We start from the raw sequence: 15382 nt of genomic DNA on the forward strand, positions 1-15382 counted from the left end.
GAAACAATGCATGTGATTATGGAAAATGGTGCCTGGGGCCCAGTTTACTTCCTCAGTCCCTCGAGCTGCGTCTGAGGCAACGACGGCTTCCAGGGCTGAGAGGACAAGACAGCAAACAGATGGAACAGAAACTTAGAGGAGGGACCCCGCACAGCAGAGACGAGACCTCTGAAGAGGAGGCGCTGGCCAGCTGGCGCTGCCGTCCTTCAGGGGCTGCCATGAAGCTGCTTATACAAGGGTTAGACTGAGAACTGGACTCAGCTGCGGGGTTGAAGAAGACTGGCTGGGATGGTGCCCGCCAGAGGAGCAAGGCCCTGTGCCTTCTCCCAGGCGTCCATCCTCCTGCAGCGCCCCCTGGTGGAGAAGCCCAGTTGGAGCCCCATAAGAAGCTGATACTCTGCAGCATCCTTACAAAGCCAAGCACAGAGTGGTTTTGGGGCTGAGCATTAATGACTCAGTAGCTGAAACACTGATTTCCCTGAGGTCTTCAGTCAAATACCTCCCCGAGACACCTTGCCTGGTCATCCTCATTAGAAGTGCATGATCTTCCTCTCTAGAGCCATTTCCACTCTTGTCTTCCCAACGTTCGTCTAGCAGGTGCTAGCATGTGGTTTTTCAAGTCCCATCCCCCATCTCCCCCACCAAGCCTCAAGCCCAGCGGCAGCTTCAGTGGACAGTTCTCTGAGAGCTCAGACTCGTGTCTGTCACCTTGTCTTTGTTCCTCAGCTAACATCTGCTTTCCGCCAGCTCAGAGGACTTTTTATTCAAGATCAGGGTTTCTCAGCTATGACTCTATGGACATTTGGGACCAGGTAACTCTCTGTTGTGGGACACTGTGCTGTGTGTTGCACAATGTCTAGCAGCACCTTGGTCTCCACCCACTAGATGCCCTTGCATAAGGGCCATGACAACCAAAGATGTCTCCTAGTTGTCCCTGTTGAGACCCACTGTTCTAAGTCCATACCTGGTCCAAGGGTTGTGTGAGAACATGGGTATTGGCATCAGATAAAGTTTGGTTGACTTTTTCTTCATCTATTCCTTTATTCTCTTGGACAAGTCACTGAAGCTCTGTGTCACTTTGTTCAACTGCAAAATATAATACCGTGTTTTGTTATGAAGATTAAATAAGGTGACACTGGAGAAGTTTGTGTACGGTACCTAGTAAATACCAATCAGTCACTAGAAGTCAGCAATAATTCATTATAATTCAAAACAAAGCATTAATGTAATTCATGAGAAGCCATGGCCAAGTGGATTGTCAACATATGATGCCAAATAACTGGCATGTGTTTATTTGTTCTACTGAATGGGCTTGAGATTGGCCTGAGGGAAGTGAGCCGTGGTTGTGCTCTGAAACTCTGTAGAAATTTCATAAGAATAACTGCCAGATGCTGGAATCTGGGTTACTGATGATAGGACCCACTTGGAATTGAGATGGATTTAAAGGCACTTAACATATGAGTGCAGCTGTGTGATGCTGCAGACAAATAATAAACACTTGTCAAGTACTAAATTTCACGGTGATGCTCAGCGTCAACAGGCTGTTTGATCGTCTAATTGATTAACTTTCCCAAATGTCACCAAAAGGAATCAAGAAACAAATACAGTTACTCTGCTCTCAGACTCTGAGAACTTTATGAATCTCAGCACTTTGATATTACTGAATTCAGAACCCTCCCTGGTGGAGGAAACTTAGCTTGCAACTTGGATTCAGTTCTGGGGACTTCCCTCTTGATGTCCCCTCCATGCACGGCCCCACCTCACCATGCTCTCAGAAGCATGCGGTAGAAAGGAAGTCAACGGCAGTGGGTGGGAACACTCTTGGGGGCATTTGAAGGACGCCTGTTGAATTCTCATGCTTTCTTGCCTTCCTCCCTAGGTACACAGTTCTGCACAGTGGACACCACCAGGAACTTGAGAAACTGCCCATACACAATGACCCAGAATCCTTGGAATCATGCTTCTGATTGAGAACATGGCTCATGATTAAGCCATTCATTCCCATTCATGTCTGCATGAACAGGACACCCTGGCATCTCTCCTGACCCTCATCACCACCCGTGAGGCACGAGGCAGTGGGGCCAAGGGCCCAGGGAAAGTACATGGAGCGCAGTGTGGGAGAGGACCCAAGGCCAGAATATGGAGGATCTTGGAGTTGAGGAGGGACTTCAGGCATCCCCAGATCCAGCCTCCCATCCAGTGCAGGAGTAGCATCTTCCATAGCATCCCTGGAAGTCTGGTCAGTCTCTGCTTGCACACCTCCAGGGGTAGAGCTCACTACCTCCTACTGCAGTTCCTTCTATTGTAGGGAATTTTTAATTGTAAGAAAGTTTTTCCCTTTCTTGGGACACAGTCCTGTCTCTGCTCCATTTTGCATCGGGGCCAATGCAGTTAGCTCCCTATCCCCTTTGAGAGCCCCTAGATATTGGGAGACGCTGATCTGCCATCTACGCACCCTTTTAAGTCTTTTCTCCATTCCGGCCACCTCCTGGACATACTTTGGTGGGTGTATTTATCAAGGTTTTTGTAATGAAATCAAGTTGATTCCAACACCAAGATGTCTGTCCAGAAGCACTACAGAGCTGACAAGTGAAACATCAGTATTTTCTGGTTGATAGATATGAACATTTCTTTTTTTTTCTTGGGGATAGTTCTGGAAACTGCTCAGGTTTTGATTTTGGATCCATTATCCAAAGGCATCTTTACTGTTCGTCTAATTTCTCTGTGTGCTTAAAGATGACATTTTTCTCATCGGCATACCGGGTCTGAGGTCATGTGGAATGAAGCTTGATCCACTTTCCTTCCATGACATGGGAAAAGGAACGGCACCTTTACCGAAAACACTACCGAAGGATGGTCTTTGGCGAAGAAATTAAGTTGCTCCAATAAGACACATTTCAGGGGCTTTCTGGGCCCTGTGCCAAGGCAGTGCTTGGTCTCGGGGCAGGCATTTTGCTCACTGGGGCAAAGACATAATCACAGACCACTACTTTCTGGGGAAAATTCACTGGCCCCCTGCCTGTGAAGCTGCTGGGGTTCCATTTTTCCACATCTTTTTAAGCATCTCACTTCCTCCAAGCTCCTTAGGAGATGCTGCCTTGATCTCAAAGTTACCGGCAAATCATTTCGTCTTGGGACGAATTATCTCCCCAGGTTGAAACTCTTGAGGGCATATTTTTTCTGGTAGCCTTTCTTTTGACTGCTGATAAGAATGCTATTGCAAAGATGGATTGCTGGTCCTTAGGGACCCAGCCCAGCAAAAAGGCAATGTGGGTGCTGGGTGGTGGGGGAGGTTACGAAATATAGATGGGCCCAAAGTTTCTAGCCTCACCAGTTCTCCTTGCCCTTGTGTTGGATCTGTTGACCCCACTTTCCTTCCTAAGTCAATCCAGAAGCCACAACTGCCTCCTTATCACCTATTTTATCTGTGGAAGGAGAACCCACTGGCTCTCCCCCTTCTCTCTGTCCTCAGAAATAATGGGAAGGATGATCAGACACCCCACTTTTTGTACTGCAAGTCCCACATCCCAGGAATGCTCTCAGTTCCAGGCAAAGGAGGCCGGCCGGTCACCCCACATAGGGACCCTCCCAGAGAAGATTAACAGGCCGCCTCAGAGCTGCATTTTCTCTCTCCACTTTTTCATGGAAAAGGCAGAGCTGAGTGAATTCAGGTGTCCAGTTCTTCCCAGGCTGTGTAAATGAGGTCTTTGATCTCAAAGCACAAAGAACTTCTTAGGGAACAACTAAGAGATCATGAGAACCAGATCATCGTGAGGAGGAATAGGTTTAGTGCTTTGTGGCAACTGGTAAGCTTTTCTCTCTTAAGTCGACAGTATACCTGCTACTGCCTACGTAGACGCTCACACATGAGCATATATCCAGTAGGATTGGTTCCCTACGAAATGCTTCTTTTCCCAGGAGCTTGGCAAGCTTATCTACCAGTGTAAACCATGATTTCTCGAAGGTAAGTCTACCATGTCAATGGTAACTTGGATTCAACAGGGACCCACAGAGGACAGTGCGCGTGGAAAAATGAGATCTTCCCATATCCTCAAGCCATCACCTTCTGGACTCTCGGGACACGTTTCTGTGGGTCCGCACCTGATTGGTGTCTGCAGAGGTCATGAGCACCCTGGACCCGTGAAACAGCAGCGACTGAGGAAACGGAAGCCCTTGCCATCATCAAGAAGATGGTCTCTTTTGCGGAGAAGGTCTCTTCTTCGCTGTGGCTTTGGACCGAGGCTGGGATGACGTGGCGATGCACCCAATAGCCACGTTGGAAGTTTATAGGACAGGAGCAGAGGGGCTTTGTCTGGACAGCTGCCAGCCGGGCATTTCTGAGAGGTCTGGCTTCCCAGAGTCCCAGTAAGAGAGCACGCGTATGGAAGACTGAGAAGGAGGAGACGTAGAGTTTGTCCAAGGAAGGAGGAGACTCATTCTGCTGTCTTCTCGGAGAAGACCACCCTCTTCCAGGAAGCCCCAGGTGTCAAGAAGAGATGCTTCCAGGGAGGGGGCGTACGCCTCGGGCCACACCTGCCACACCAGCCTGGACAATCACAGGGGTGACAGTTGCTGCCACCAGACAACCCCACACGTGGGATCGAGGGGCTACAGCTGTGCTTCTTCTTAACTTGACTCTCCAGCTCACAGACCTGGGCAGGTAGAAGCCCTGAACTCCCCATCCAGCTCCTGGTCTGCAGCTGGAAAGCAAAAGAAATGCTCCAAACCATCTTCTTCAACTGACTCCCAAGTATGTGCTTGTGGACGAACCCGTTCTTCCTGGATTTCGCCTTCTCATCTCACCCCCATTTCCACTTCGCACTGCTCGCTTGCTCTGTCCTGGAGCGAGCTGCTGTCCACCTGGGAGATGGGGGGCGGGGGTGGGCTGTGGGTGGGCGAGGGAGGGGATCCAGGGAGGGGCTGCGCGTGGCTGTAACAAACCTGCCTTCAATATTGTCTTCAAGGAAGAACGAAGTAATGTTTTCTTGGTGCTGTGCTGTCTGCCCGTTTTTCTCCTTGGTGTTGCATTTCTTTCTGGGGAGAAAGCAGTGTTGCTTTTGACTTTCTGTTACTCTGCTGTGCTCTGGTCAACGTCCTTCCTTGTAACAGCTGGTCTTGTGGGTGGAAAAGATTAATACACTTAACTTTTCTAGCTGTAATATGCAATCTCTTCTTCATTCAGTCTAGAAAAAAGGCTGAGTGTATGGCTTAAATTTTAACAAATCAGGGATGCTCTTGAAGGCCTGGGTTTGGATTGGCATTCGGCTCCAGACTTGAACCAGCTCGTGCCTTGCTTGTCTCACCCACAAAACAAAGAAACTCTCTGAGCTGGTAGGACTGTTGGGAGTGTTCCAACAGACATCCAAGGGCCCCCGTTAGGATTATTCCCCAAAGTGTGTCCTGCCTAATATTGCGATTTACTTAATATTTTTCATAGAAGTCAATTCAAGTTTTCACTTAGATAAACATTTTAGAGGGAAACATTATATTGATCCCAGAATAGAAAATCAGCATTACTTGCCATAAATAGAAAGCAGCCACAGAGGTAAATAAATGAAAACAAAACAAGGTTTTTAAGTTCTAACTTGAGCCCAGTGCTCATGTGTTTAAAAGGGAATTGAGTGCTGGACGACTTGGTGGGAAGGGGGGTGTCATGCCCCACCCGACAAGGGGCTCCTGAAGCTGGGAAGGGCTGTGAGGATTTTGGAGGGGAACTTCCAAACTTTCTGCATGAATGCGGTTAATCACTAGTGGATTTAGATACCTTTTGAAACCAGAGAGAGAGGGAAGACGAAACTGGTGATATTTTTAATTGCTATTATATTTGATTCAGATGGCCTCTCCTTTCCCTTCCTCCTTTTTTTTTTTTTAAGCTCACCCCCGAACATATCTAAGTTAATAATAATAATAATTGTAATAATAATGTAGCAATAATAAGAGAAGCTAACATTTAATGACCTCCTTTCTGGTAGGCACTGTGGTAAGTGCTTTACGTAGATTATCTTAATCCTCATAAAATCCTTAAAAAGTAAGTACAAGTACCCAAATCTCTCCCACTTAGCCGCAGAGCAGACCTCAGCTGAGAGGTCTAGCCCAGGCCCCAGGGCGGGAAGGGTGTGTTTGGAGTGTGGCCGCAGGGGGTGTGATGGCCAAGCCCGCAGTCCTAATCGAGGGCACACGGGGCTGAGCTCACTCCGCTCTCTTGTGGAGGGCACGGTGCTGGGAGAGAGCGTGAGCAAGCAGGGGTGGCCCTGCCCTCCTGTTGCCTAGGAAGTGCCCTTCTGCTTCAGCCAAGGGCCCAGACAGGAATCCGGGACGCGCCTGTTCCAGTGTGCAGCCCTGCCCCACACTTGCTCTAGTGTCCTCTTTGGCTCTCTTTCACCCCCCTGAGCCTCTCTTTGGGTCTTTAAACAAGGGAGGAGTGCAGTAGATGATTAATGGGGAGGAAAGGCCCTCCTGCACGGATCCTTCCTACTCTCTCCAGTATTCAGCTGGCAGGCTACTGAGTAGCCAGCAGCACACCCTGAGGATGGACTGTGTGAGCCCGAGCGAGCGCTGTCTTGTATCCCAGAGCCTACCTGGGGTGTACAGATGAGGAGTGGCTCTAGTGGAGGGTAACTTGACTTTGCCACACTTTGTTCGTGGTTGGAACCTGGAACACTATCTGGCTAGGTTCTTCTGTCCCAGGAGCTCACCACTGCGGGCACTTTGTAGTTTGTTTTCCTGATGAGGTCCCTGGGCCTCTCACAGTAGCCTGCAGGGAGGGATTTCTGACAGCTTATTCTAGAAAAGGAAGCCCACGTTGTCAGGGAAGTTGATTTGCCCAAGGACACAGGAGTCAGGACCGAAACACTGCAGGTCACTCCATTCTACCAGAGTGCTTTCCTCCTCTTCTTTAAATTTTTTTCCAAATATACCAATTATCTATTTTTAGACGACATAAATGATGGCATCCTAAGAGATGAGTATCTCCCTGACATTAATTCAGTCATCCGTCTGCAACAGTTCTTACGTGACAGACGCTGCACTGCAGATTGGTGACATGCCATTGCATGGCTGGATGGGATAACTGTTCTCGGTGGCAGGTGTGGGCAAGCACACGGCAGCCTGGGTTAGGTTACACAGATAATGTATTAATGCAATCTGTCCCCACGATACAAAGTTCTAACTATGGGTAGAGCAAAACACCCCTTGACTCCAGCTTAATCCCACTCCCCTCCAGGGAAGTATGTGCTCTTCTACCAATACTGCGTCCTATCTCCATATGTCTAAATGGATGGATAAAAATATATGGTCTCGTTTTGTTCTTATATATAAATAACGCTCTAGAGTATCACCTGCAACCTGCCTTTTTCAACTACACCATCAATGCCATTTTGGATCAACACGTGGGACTCTTTGTCGTTTGAGGCCACACAGCAGATGCTGTCTGCTGTGCGGAGTTGTTTCTCCTCTGGTCTGGCTGTATACCGGGTCTGAGCGGGGCACGTGGGGCCCACATCGGAAAATCAGCAGCCTCCATTTTTCTGGGACTGTGCTAACCAGGTGAAGGGCGGCCAAAGTAGGTTAGCGTTTATGGGGCAGGTGCCCTGTGGAGAAGGCCCATCCTACCTGGGTCTCTGCTGGCTTCCCAGCCCCCCTTCAAGGGACTGAGACCCTCTTCTCCAGGGGAACAGGCCCTGCAGGCTGACTGACAGCATCCTGCTTCTGCTGGTTCCCGGATGCGTGCCTTTGACAAGGTATTTAACTTGCTCAACCCTGATTTCCCCAGTGGTAAAGCAGGGACGGAATGATCAGTCACACTCTAAAGGGTTAGTATGAGGATGTACGCAAAGTACTTGGTAAAACTTTTTTTTTTTTTTTTTTAAGATTTTATTTATTTGACACAGAGAGAAATCACAAGTAGGCAGAGAGGCAGGCAGAGAGAGAGAGGGGAGAAAGCAGGTTCCCTGCAGAGCAGAGGGACTCTGGGATCATGACCTCAGCCGAAGGCAGAGGCTTTAACCCACTGAGCCACCCAGGTGCCCTCTTGGTAAAACTTTTTAAAAAAAATATCTATTTGAGAGAATGCACACATTGGGTTTGGGGGATGGGGAGGCAGAGACTCTAAGTAGACTCTCCCCACTGAGTGTGGAGCCCAACACAGGGGCTTGATCTCACGATCCTAAGATCACCACCTGAGCTGAAATCGAGTTGGCCACTCAACACTTGAACCACCCAGGCTCCCATGGAAACACTTTTAAAAATGCTCTCATGGTATCATTACTTCCTCTTAATGGCCTCACCAGCTCTCTCTGCTTCCAACCATCCTGGAACAGGGTGAAGGAACAGGAGGTGATGGAAAGAGTAATAGAAGCCCCTTTCCTAATGAAGGGAATTACAGCAGAGGCACTGTTTTGTCCCTTTGTGGCCCATCTTCCATTTTTGGAGGCTCACCCGCCCTGTGGGGTGAGCCCATTATTCCTTGTTACCGGTTCACAGCTGAGGAAACGGAGCCCCCAGAATAGAGGCTACAGCCATCCCCAGGTCACCCGGCAGTCACTGAGGAGTTAGGATCTGAATCCAGGTCTTGAGTCTCACAGTGCAGTCTCTGTAGGAGATGTGGGCCTGCTGCGCCCTCCAGAGGTCATTCCGGTCACAGCTGGCGGCATCCTAAGAGATGAGTATCTCCCTGACATTAATTCAGTCATCCGTCTGCAACAGTTCTTACGTGACAGACGCTGCACTGCAGATTGGTGACATGCCATTGCATGGCTGGATGGGATAACTGTTCTCGGTGGCAGGTGTGGGCAAGCACACGGCGGCCTGGGAGCCAAGTCCTCCAGCCTGCAGTCACGGTCTCTACTTCTTAAAGTGGTTGGGAAACAAAAGATATTTTGTGACATGTGGAAATTATGTGCAATTTAAATTTGTGTCCATAAATAAAGTTGGATCGTAACACGGCCACATCCGTTTGTTGAAGTACCTCTGTGGCTGCACTCCCACTCCCAGCCGCCGAGGAACGGCCACTGGGGAGCTGGAAGTAACATGCTCTCTGGCCCCCGACAGCAAGTGGGCCGACCCCTGCTGTGCAGCAATGGCTGTGCAGCCGTTCATTCTGCACACACTGACCAAATGCCTCCTACAGGAGTCTTCTTCCAAATTCACGGTTTTGTTTCTCAGATGTTCTGGTCTGGACACCTTCGCAATGATTTTAGCGCTCCCTGCTGTCCCTGTTCTTACAGTGGGTTAGATGAGCAGGAGAGAAACCAACAAGTTAGAAGGCAGCGGCCTCTAGTGGCCCATCTGAGCATTGTTCAGATGATTTGGTTATTATGGTTACATTGAAAAAACAGGGTTAGACTCAGTCTAAGTTGGGCAGGTTTGTATTATTTCAAAATATCTAGAATGTTTTAGAATTTGTTTCCTGCCTTTTCTAAACTGGAGAATACAACACACTCTTAGTTAAAAGGGAGATTGGCCGAGTTAAAAATAAGGTAATAAAAAGATGACTGAACGTGGTACTGGACAATTCTTCCCAATGTGATGGAAATAATTGTCTTGAAAAAGAGAGAACTTTGATGAAAAGACACTTTTGATCATTCACACTATTTTAGTGTCAGGATAACTTGCTGGCGCCCTTGCATGCCTAGGGACGGGATACTGAGGCAGCCCAGCGGGAATCAGACAGACACTTCAATTCTTGCCTATCTAGCCTTGACCAGTTCTTGACCATAACTGAGAAAATTTTCCCTCTCTGGGCCTCAATCCCCGTAAGTGAAAAGGTTGGACTAGGCAGTCTCTAAGGGCCATTACACCTTGTAGAGACCATCTGTACATATTCCATTTGGAAAGGGTTGACAAAATTTTTCCACAGATTTTTCAGTTTAAGCAATTTGTGAGGTCACTCAGCCAGCAAGCGGCAAAGCTATCCCTCAAACATAGGTGTTGCTCTAAAAGCTTTTTTTTGCTCTTGACTCCTGGTCCTATAATGAGGCATAGATCAGGGTGAAGTTCTCTTCTGAGAAAGGAGAAAGGCCATCTCCTAGTGACCAGGTATTTTGGGAAATTCTGCCCCTCCCAGTGTTCAGTCACGTAAGAGCTCTACTTACTACTTTGTGGCCACAGGATTTTAGAGAAAAAAAAGAGACGAGAGACAAGATTACACTGGAATCTTAAGACACAACTCTACACGTTCCATTTCTGTGCAGTTATTTGCTATTCTTCTTTAAAAACGGATTCAGGTCCAAGGCAAGAGAAACGTTTTTAATAAACTTTTATTTTTATATTCAAGATAAAGCATATACACAACTGAATGTGGAAATAAATAATTAGAAATGCTTTGGAAACTTCCATTTTCCCTCTCAAACTCAATTTTTTTTAAACTCATAAATCTTTTTATTTGATTTTAAGAAAAACGGCAACTATAATACCAAGAAAAAAAATGAATCACCATTTTGTACACAAACATAAAGCTGCCTCCTATAGGGTTTCGTTGGTTTTAATAATAACACAGAAAAAAGCACACAAGACAAAAAGACTCTTCAACAGATTTACTCAAACAGCTTTGCTCGAGAAGAAAAAGGCACAGATTTAAGGGGATGACAATGATTATTAAGAATATAGTAAATGAGGGCTCAGCCAAAAAGTGACAACTTTTATGAACTAAGTCAGGAAAAATGAACAAAATGAACTCTTTCCAATTATCTGCCTTCATTAAAATGAATTCTTAAATTAAATTGTATAAACATATGATATAAAGGTGGTACTCAGGAATTGTCTTTGTATATTTCCTCTATGTACAAATCTTTGTATACAACTTCAATGTTCCTTATACATTTCCTATATACCAAAATGTGCCAGGGCCTCCAAACCGCATGCCCTGAATCCCTGTGGGACTTGCCAGCTGCTGGGCGACCCCTTCCGGCTTGTGCCAGAACACGTGGGAAGTAGGAGGGGTCAGTCAAATGTAGTCATCTTCCACGGGCTCCCCATTGACATCGCAGTAGTGGATGAAAATGGCCACTACTCTCTGAAATACACCCTTCTTCATCTGACGCATCTCGGAGATTTCTTCTCCTATTGTTTCCATACAGATGTCCGCAGACAGCTGCCCTTTCCTTCGAGGAGCATAGATGGTGCCTTGGAAATTAGAAAGTAAAGGGGAAACATGTAGGATTATGAGAATCATCTGGAGGTCACTGGTGAAGCTGGTACATGAGAAAAGCCGTAATGTGATGCCACCGAACTAGGTGTGGCTCCTGGACTGGGCCCCACGTTACACGTGCCATGCCACGGCTCACGACTGGGGCCTCGGAGAGCACGCATGATTAAAGGCCCAACGTGACCATGCACCAGACAGCTAAGTCACAGATACACGTATGTGTATTCTTCCAAACTGGTTTCTTCATAAAGTATGTTTTTAAGACTTCCTACAAATGGATGTTCAAGTGTGCTAACACTCAGAAGAACTCTATTCAAAAGAGACTTCAAGTTTTTCCCCAAATAGCTACACCTGAATTGTAAGTTCCTCTATGATACCCAATGAGAAGCGGTTCATAAGGAGAATAATCATTCGTGTAAGTGGAACAATTTCAAAATACAGTTGACAAACTCTTAGTCAAGAGTAAGAAAATTTTTAAAAAATAAAAAAATAAAAAAATAAAAAATAAAAAATAAAATAAAAAAAAAAGAGTAAGAAAATATTAAGCATCTAGGTAACGAAAACATCTAGGTAGAAAAATCTGTCTCCAGGACTCCTACCCACCGACCTTTATATATCCATAGTAAGTCAACTGACTGTACAAACTGAGAGCTGCTACTGGCAGAGGGAGAACCAAACAGCAAGAAAAGGCAAATAAAAACATTTACATGAGCAGCTGCGCTCTTTCCACAGTTTAGCTACTGTGGCCACTGCTGCTAAACAGCTGGGGTGCAGATGCCCCTTTGGATCACTATGCTTGCATCCTTTGGGTAAATACCTACTAGAGCAATTACTGGTTGTAGGGTTGCTCTGTATTTTTTTTTTTTTTTGACATGATGTACACATATGCAACGGAGTATTACTCAATGATAAAAAAAAAAAGAAATAACTACCATTTGCAACGTTGGGGTGGAACTAGAGGGTATTATGCTAAGTGAAGTAAATCAATCAAAGACAATTTTATGATTTCACTCATGTGGAATTTCAGAAACAAAACAGGATCACAGGGGAAGGGAGGGAAAATAAAGTAAGATGAAATCAGACAGGAAGACAGACCATAAGAGACTCTTAAATCCAGGAAACAAACTTTGAGGGTTGCTGGGTAGGGAGATGGTGGGGGAATGGATAACTGGGTGACGGGCAGTAAGGAGGCACGTGATGTAACGAGCACTGGGTGTTGTATGAAACTGATGGATCCCTGAGCTCTACCTCTGCACCTATAATACACTATATGTTAACTGAATTAAAATAACATTTTTAAAAAATTTAAAATATTTAAAATACCCCCATTTACATGAGAAGCAATATAAAGGCTACATACACTGCTTTTAACTCAAACAAAACATTAAGTATCTAACACAGTAGGATATATTCAAACTAGAGAATAAAAATCAGGTCATAATTACTTTCTTCATCATCTTCAAAATCGTATCTGGCGAAGCTGTTGGGTTCTGCGGCCCGTAATGATCTCAACCAAGGGAAGTCAGAGATCATGGAATATGGAGCTCCATCCACAACCCCTAAAAGAAGACGACACATTAACAATGCTGCTGGTGTGGAAGTAAGAACAGGGCCAAACACTGTAATACTGTGTAAGCAGAATGTACAATGTGCTTTCTTTTATCTCAGCTGCTTCGGAGTATTTCGGGGATGGTGAAGACTCACAGAGGGACATCAGTACGCATCTAGTCCCTGCTACTGGCAGATACTCAGAACACCCATTCCTACCCTCTCTACGGCCTGTCTCTCCATCTAGTCAGTCAGCAGCTATGAAGGTGACCAACCAATGGTCAATGCTCACCTTCTAAAGTGTAGATTTCTCTACCCCAGGGGTACTTGGGGTATTTCTTTAAGTCATCTTCACTTCGTGTGGCTTCAGGGAAGAATTCATACTTAATGAGTTCTCTGGAGGCAACAAGAAAAATTAAATAAAAATTACAAAACTGGAAACAGTGCTAGGGTGTGGGGAAGAAAGGACCTGTCAAAGTTGTATTGGGCCTAAAGTCTAAGGAACATCTCAAAGAAAGTATTAAGTAGCTAACAGAAGTAGACAACTAGAGGATACATATCTAGTCAGGTCAAAATTACTCTCCTCACTATCTTCAAAATCCTACTGGGAAAAGAAAGCAAGCCACTCCAATCAAATGTCTTATGTATATAAGGTGCTAAATAAAACATTTATGTAACATCCATAAAGAAGTCCAACTTTCTGAAGATGTAAAACAATGTTTAAAGATCTTTAATTTCATCTCTTTGCCAAGCACTGGGGCTAAAGGAATGAAGTCAGTGCACAATGTATGGTTTGTTCCTGCAATTTCTAAGTTTAGAAATGAAGTTACAAATATATATGCATGCTTTTTAGTTTTAAGTACTCATTTCCCTCCATTTTTTACATCCTGTATGTCCTATGGTTCAGTTCCTGAAAAGCTCAGACAAAATCATTTCAAACAAAGAACAATTAGGATTCCTTTCTGGGACCCCTTACCACAGGAAATGACCAAAAAACCCTTCCGGGGCCACAGATTACTTACTGATTGATGTTTGCTATCGTATCCATCCAGCTGCGGATGCGCACCTTGTTCCGGACGTTGGGAGGGTTACTGAACTCATGGATAATACAGATATGGTAGGGGTAGGGGCCGCTAAATAGCTTCTGCTCCAGGGTCAGTGTGTCTACCTGCGGAAGACATCACAGGGCTTTTGACCAAGGAAGAGAACGTCCTGCAAATCTCTTTTTAGAGTATGAATCATCTTTCTTTAAACCTGTTTTAAAATCTTTGGTGGATTTGAAAATCAACGAGTCACATTCAGTCCTGAACCAGCTTGCCATGCTGGGAGTGGGGCTTAGTAAAATTCTTCTCAGCAAACTTGCTGATTTACATGTCCCTGTAATATACACACCCACTAAAGCAGGGAATCCTGATGCAGGTGACTGACCCCGAGGATCCACTTCTGATTACGTCCTCCACAGCTCTAAGTACTGGCTGCTTACAGAGCTGCGAGTGTGTGGGTTCTATATACCCTATTCAAACCGGCCTACTGCCAGGCCTAAGAACAGATTCCCTTGTGCCTTTGTAGCCTTTGTTCACTTGCCTTCCTCTCAAGGAGCCCTCTTCCCCATCACTATTTAGGCAATCCCACCTTACCATCTTAATGGCAAGTATGTCTACCTCCTACTGGAAAAGCAAACTTTTCAAGAGAGGGAGGATGCACTATGTGTTCTTCAACCCAAGAAAATGATAGACAACAAATGGTATGTTTGCTGGAATGAATCTTCTGGGGCCAAGCTTAAACACTGACTGCAACGATTACTTATTATTTCCTTTAAACTTTATTCTAGCACCATGCACAGAGTCGTACATAGGATGTTTGCTCCTCCCCGCTGCCCGGTTTTATTGAGAAGTAATCGACACACATCACTGTGTAAGTTTAAGGCATACAGCAAGATATTCTGATTTACATACATTGTGAAATGAGGACCATAACAGGTTCAGCCAATATTCATCTTCTTATGTAGATATGATAAAAAGTCACTTCACATATATTCATTTAATTATCATCGGTGTAGGTTTTTATTCTAATTTTACAGATGAAGGAATAAGACAAAGAAGCCAAGTAATCTGCTCTCAGTCAGTGAACAAGAACTTGAATCAGGCTGTCTGAAACCTGTGCTCTTTATAAGCACAGGCAACTTTTATTAAGTATAAAAACTTAAATAACAACTGCCCTCATCATATAGCTTGCTAAAAACCCACAAAAACCAAGCAAAGAAGTATTAAGGACGAAGACTGGCCAGGTAGTCTAGCTTGGCTAAAAGAACTATGCAGAATCCAAAGACTTATTATCACAGGTTGAGAAAATAAATAAATTCTGAGTCGAAAAGGTAGAAGACTAAAAAAAATCACTGCAACAAGCTCAGAAAAGACAGAGCGAGCTTGCTACCTGCTGCATCGGGCGTAGGTATATGATGCGGTTTCTGTCGGGCGGCATCCGGAGGATCTGATCTAGCACTTGATCCATGTTCAGCTTCTTGCATTGTGCATAGTCGAATCGATTCACAATGGGGGCATTTTCTACTTTTAAATGTTTCAGTACCCTGCACCTGGTAGCTACAAAAAGAAAACAATGGTAAGCGCTACAGATACTTTACACAAACTCATACAGCAGTGTATAGCCCATCTGGAATCATTCTGGGACGAC

General features: G+C 45.4%; 2 protein-coding genes across 11 annotated transcripts in view; one reads left to right on the forward strand and one right to left on the reverse strand.

The window, feature by feature from the left end:
• Window positions 1–5838, forward strand: part of HTR4 (5-hydroxytryptamine receptor 4) — a 181443-nt gene extending 175605 nt beyond the window's left edge. For both annotated transcript variants that reach the window (XM_082724327.1, XM_082724328.1), the window contains one exon: window positions 1880–5838. In XM_082724327.1, the coding sequence (XP_082580453.1) occupies window positions 1880–1967 (88 nt within the window). In that variant the 3' untranslated portion in view covers window positions 1968–5838. The remainder of the gene's footprint in view (window positions 1–1879) is intronic.
• A 4400-nt stretch (window positions 5839–10238) lies between these two features.
• Window positions 10239–15382, reverse strand: part of FBXO38 (F-box protein 38) — a 53874-nt gene continuing 48730 nt past the window's right edge. For all 9 annotated transcript variants that reach the window (XM_082724313.1, XM_082724311.1, XM_082724316.1 and 6 more), the window contains 5 exons: window positions 15125–15291; window positions 13714–13859; window positions 12984–13087; window positions 12589–12702; window positions 10239–11121 (listed from right to left, as the gene is read on the reverse strand). In XM_082724313.1, coding sequence (XP_082580439.1) covers window positions 10943–11121; window positions 12589–12702; window positions 12984–13087; window positions 13714–13859; window positions 15125–15291 — 710 coding nt within the window. In that variant the 3' untranslated portion in view covers window positions 10239–10942. The remainder of the gene's footprint in view (window positions 11122–12588; window positions 12703–12983; window positions 13088–13713; window positions 13860–15124; window positions 15292–15382) is intronic.

Source organism: Mustela nivalis (assembly GCF_964662115.1).
Source record: "Mustela nivalis genome assembly, chromosome: 3".
Lineage (NCBI taxonomy): Eukaryota > Metazoa > Chordata > Mammalia > Carnivora > Mustelidae > Mustela > Mustela nivalis.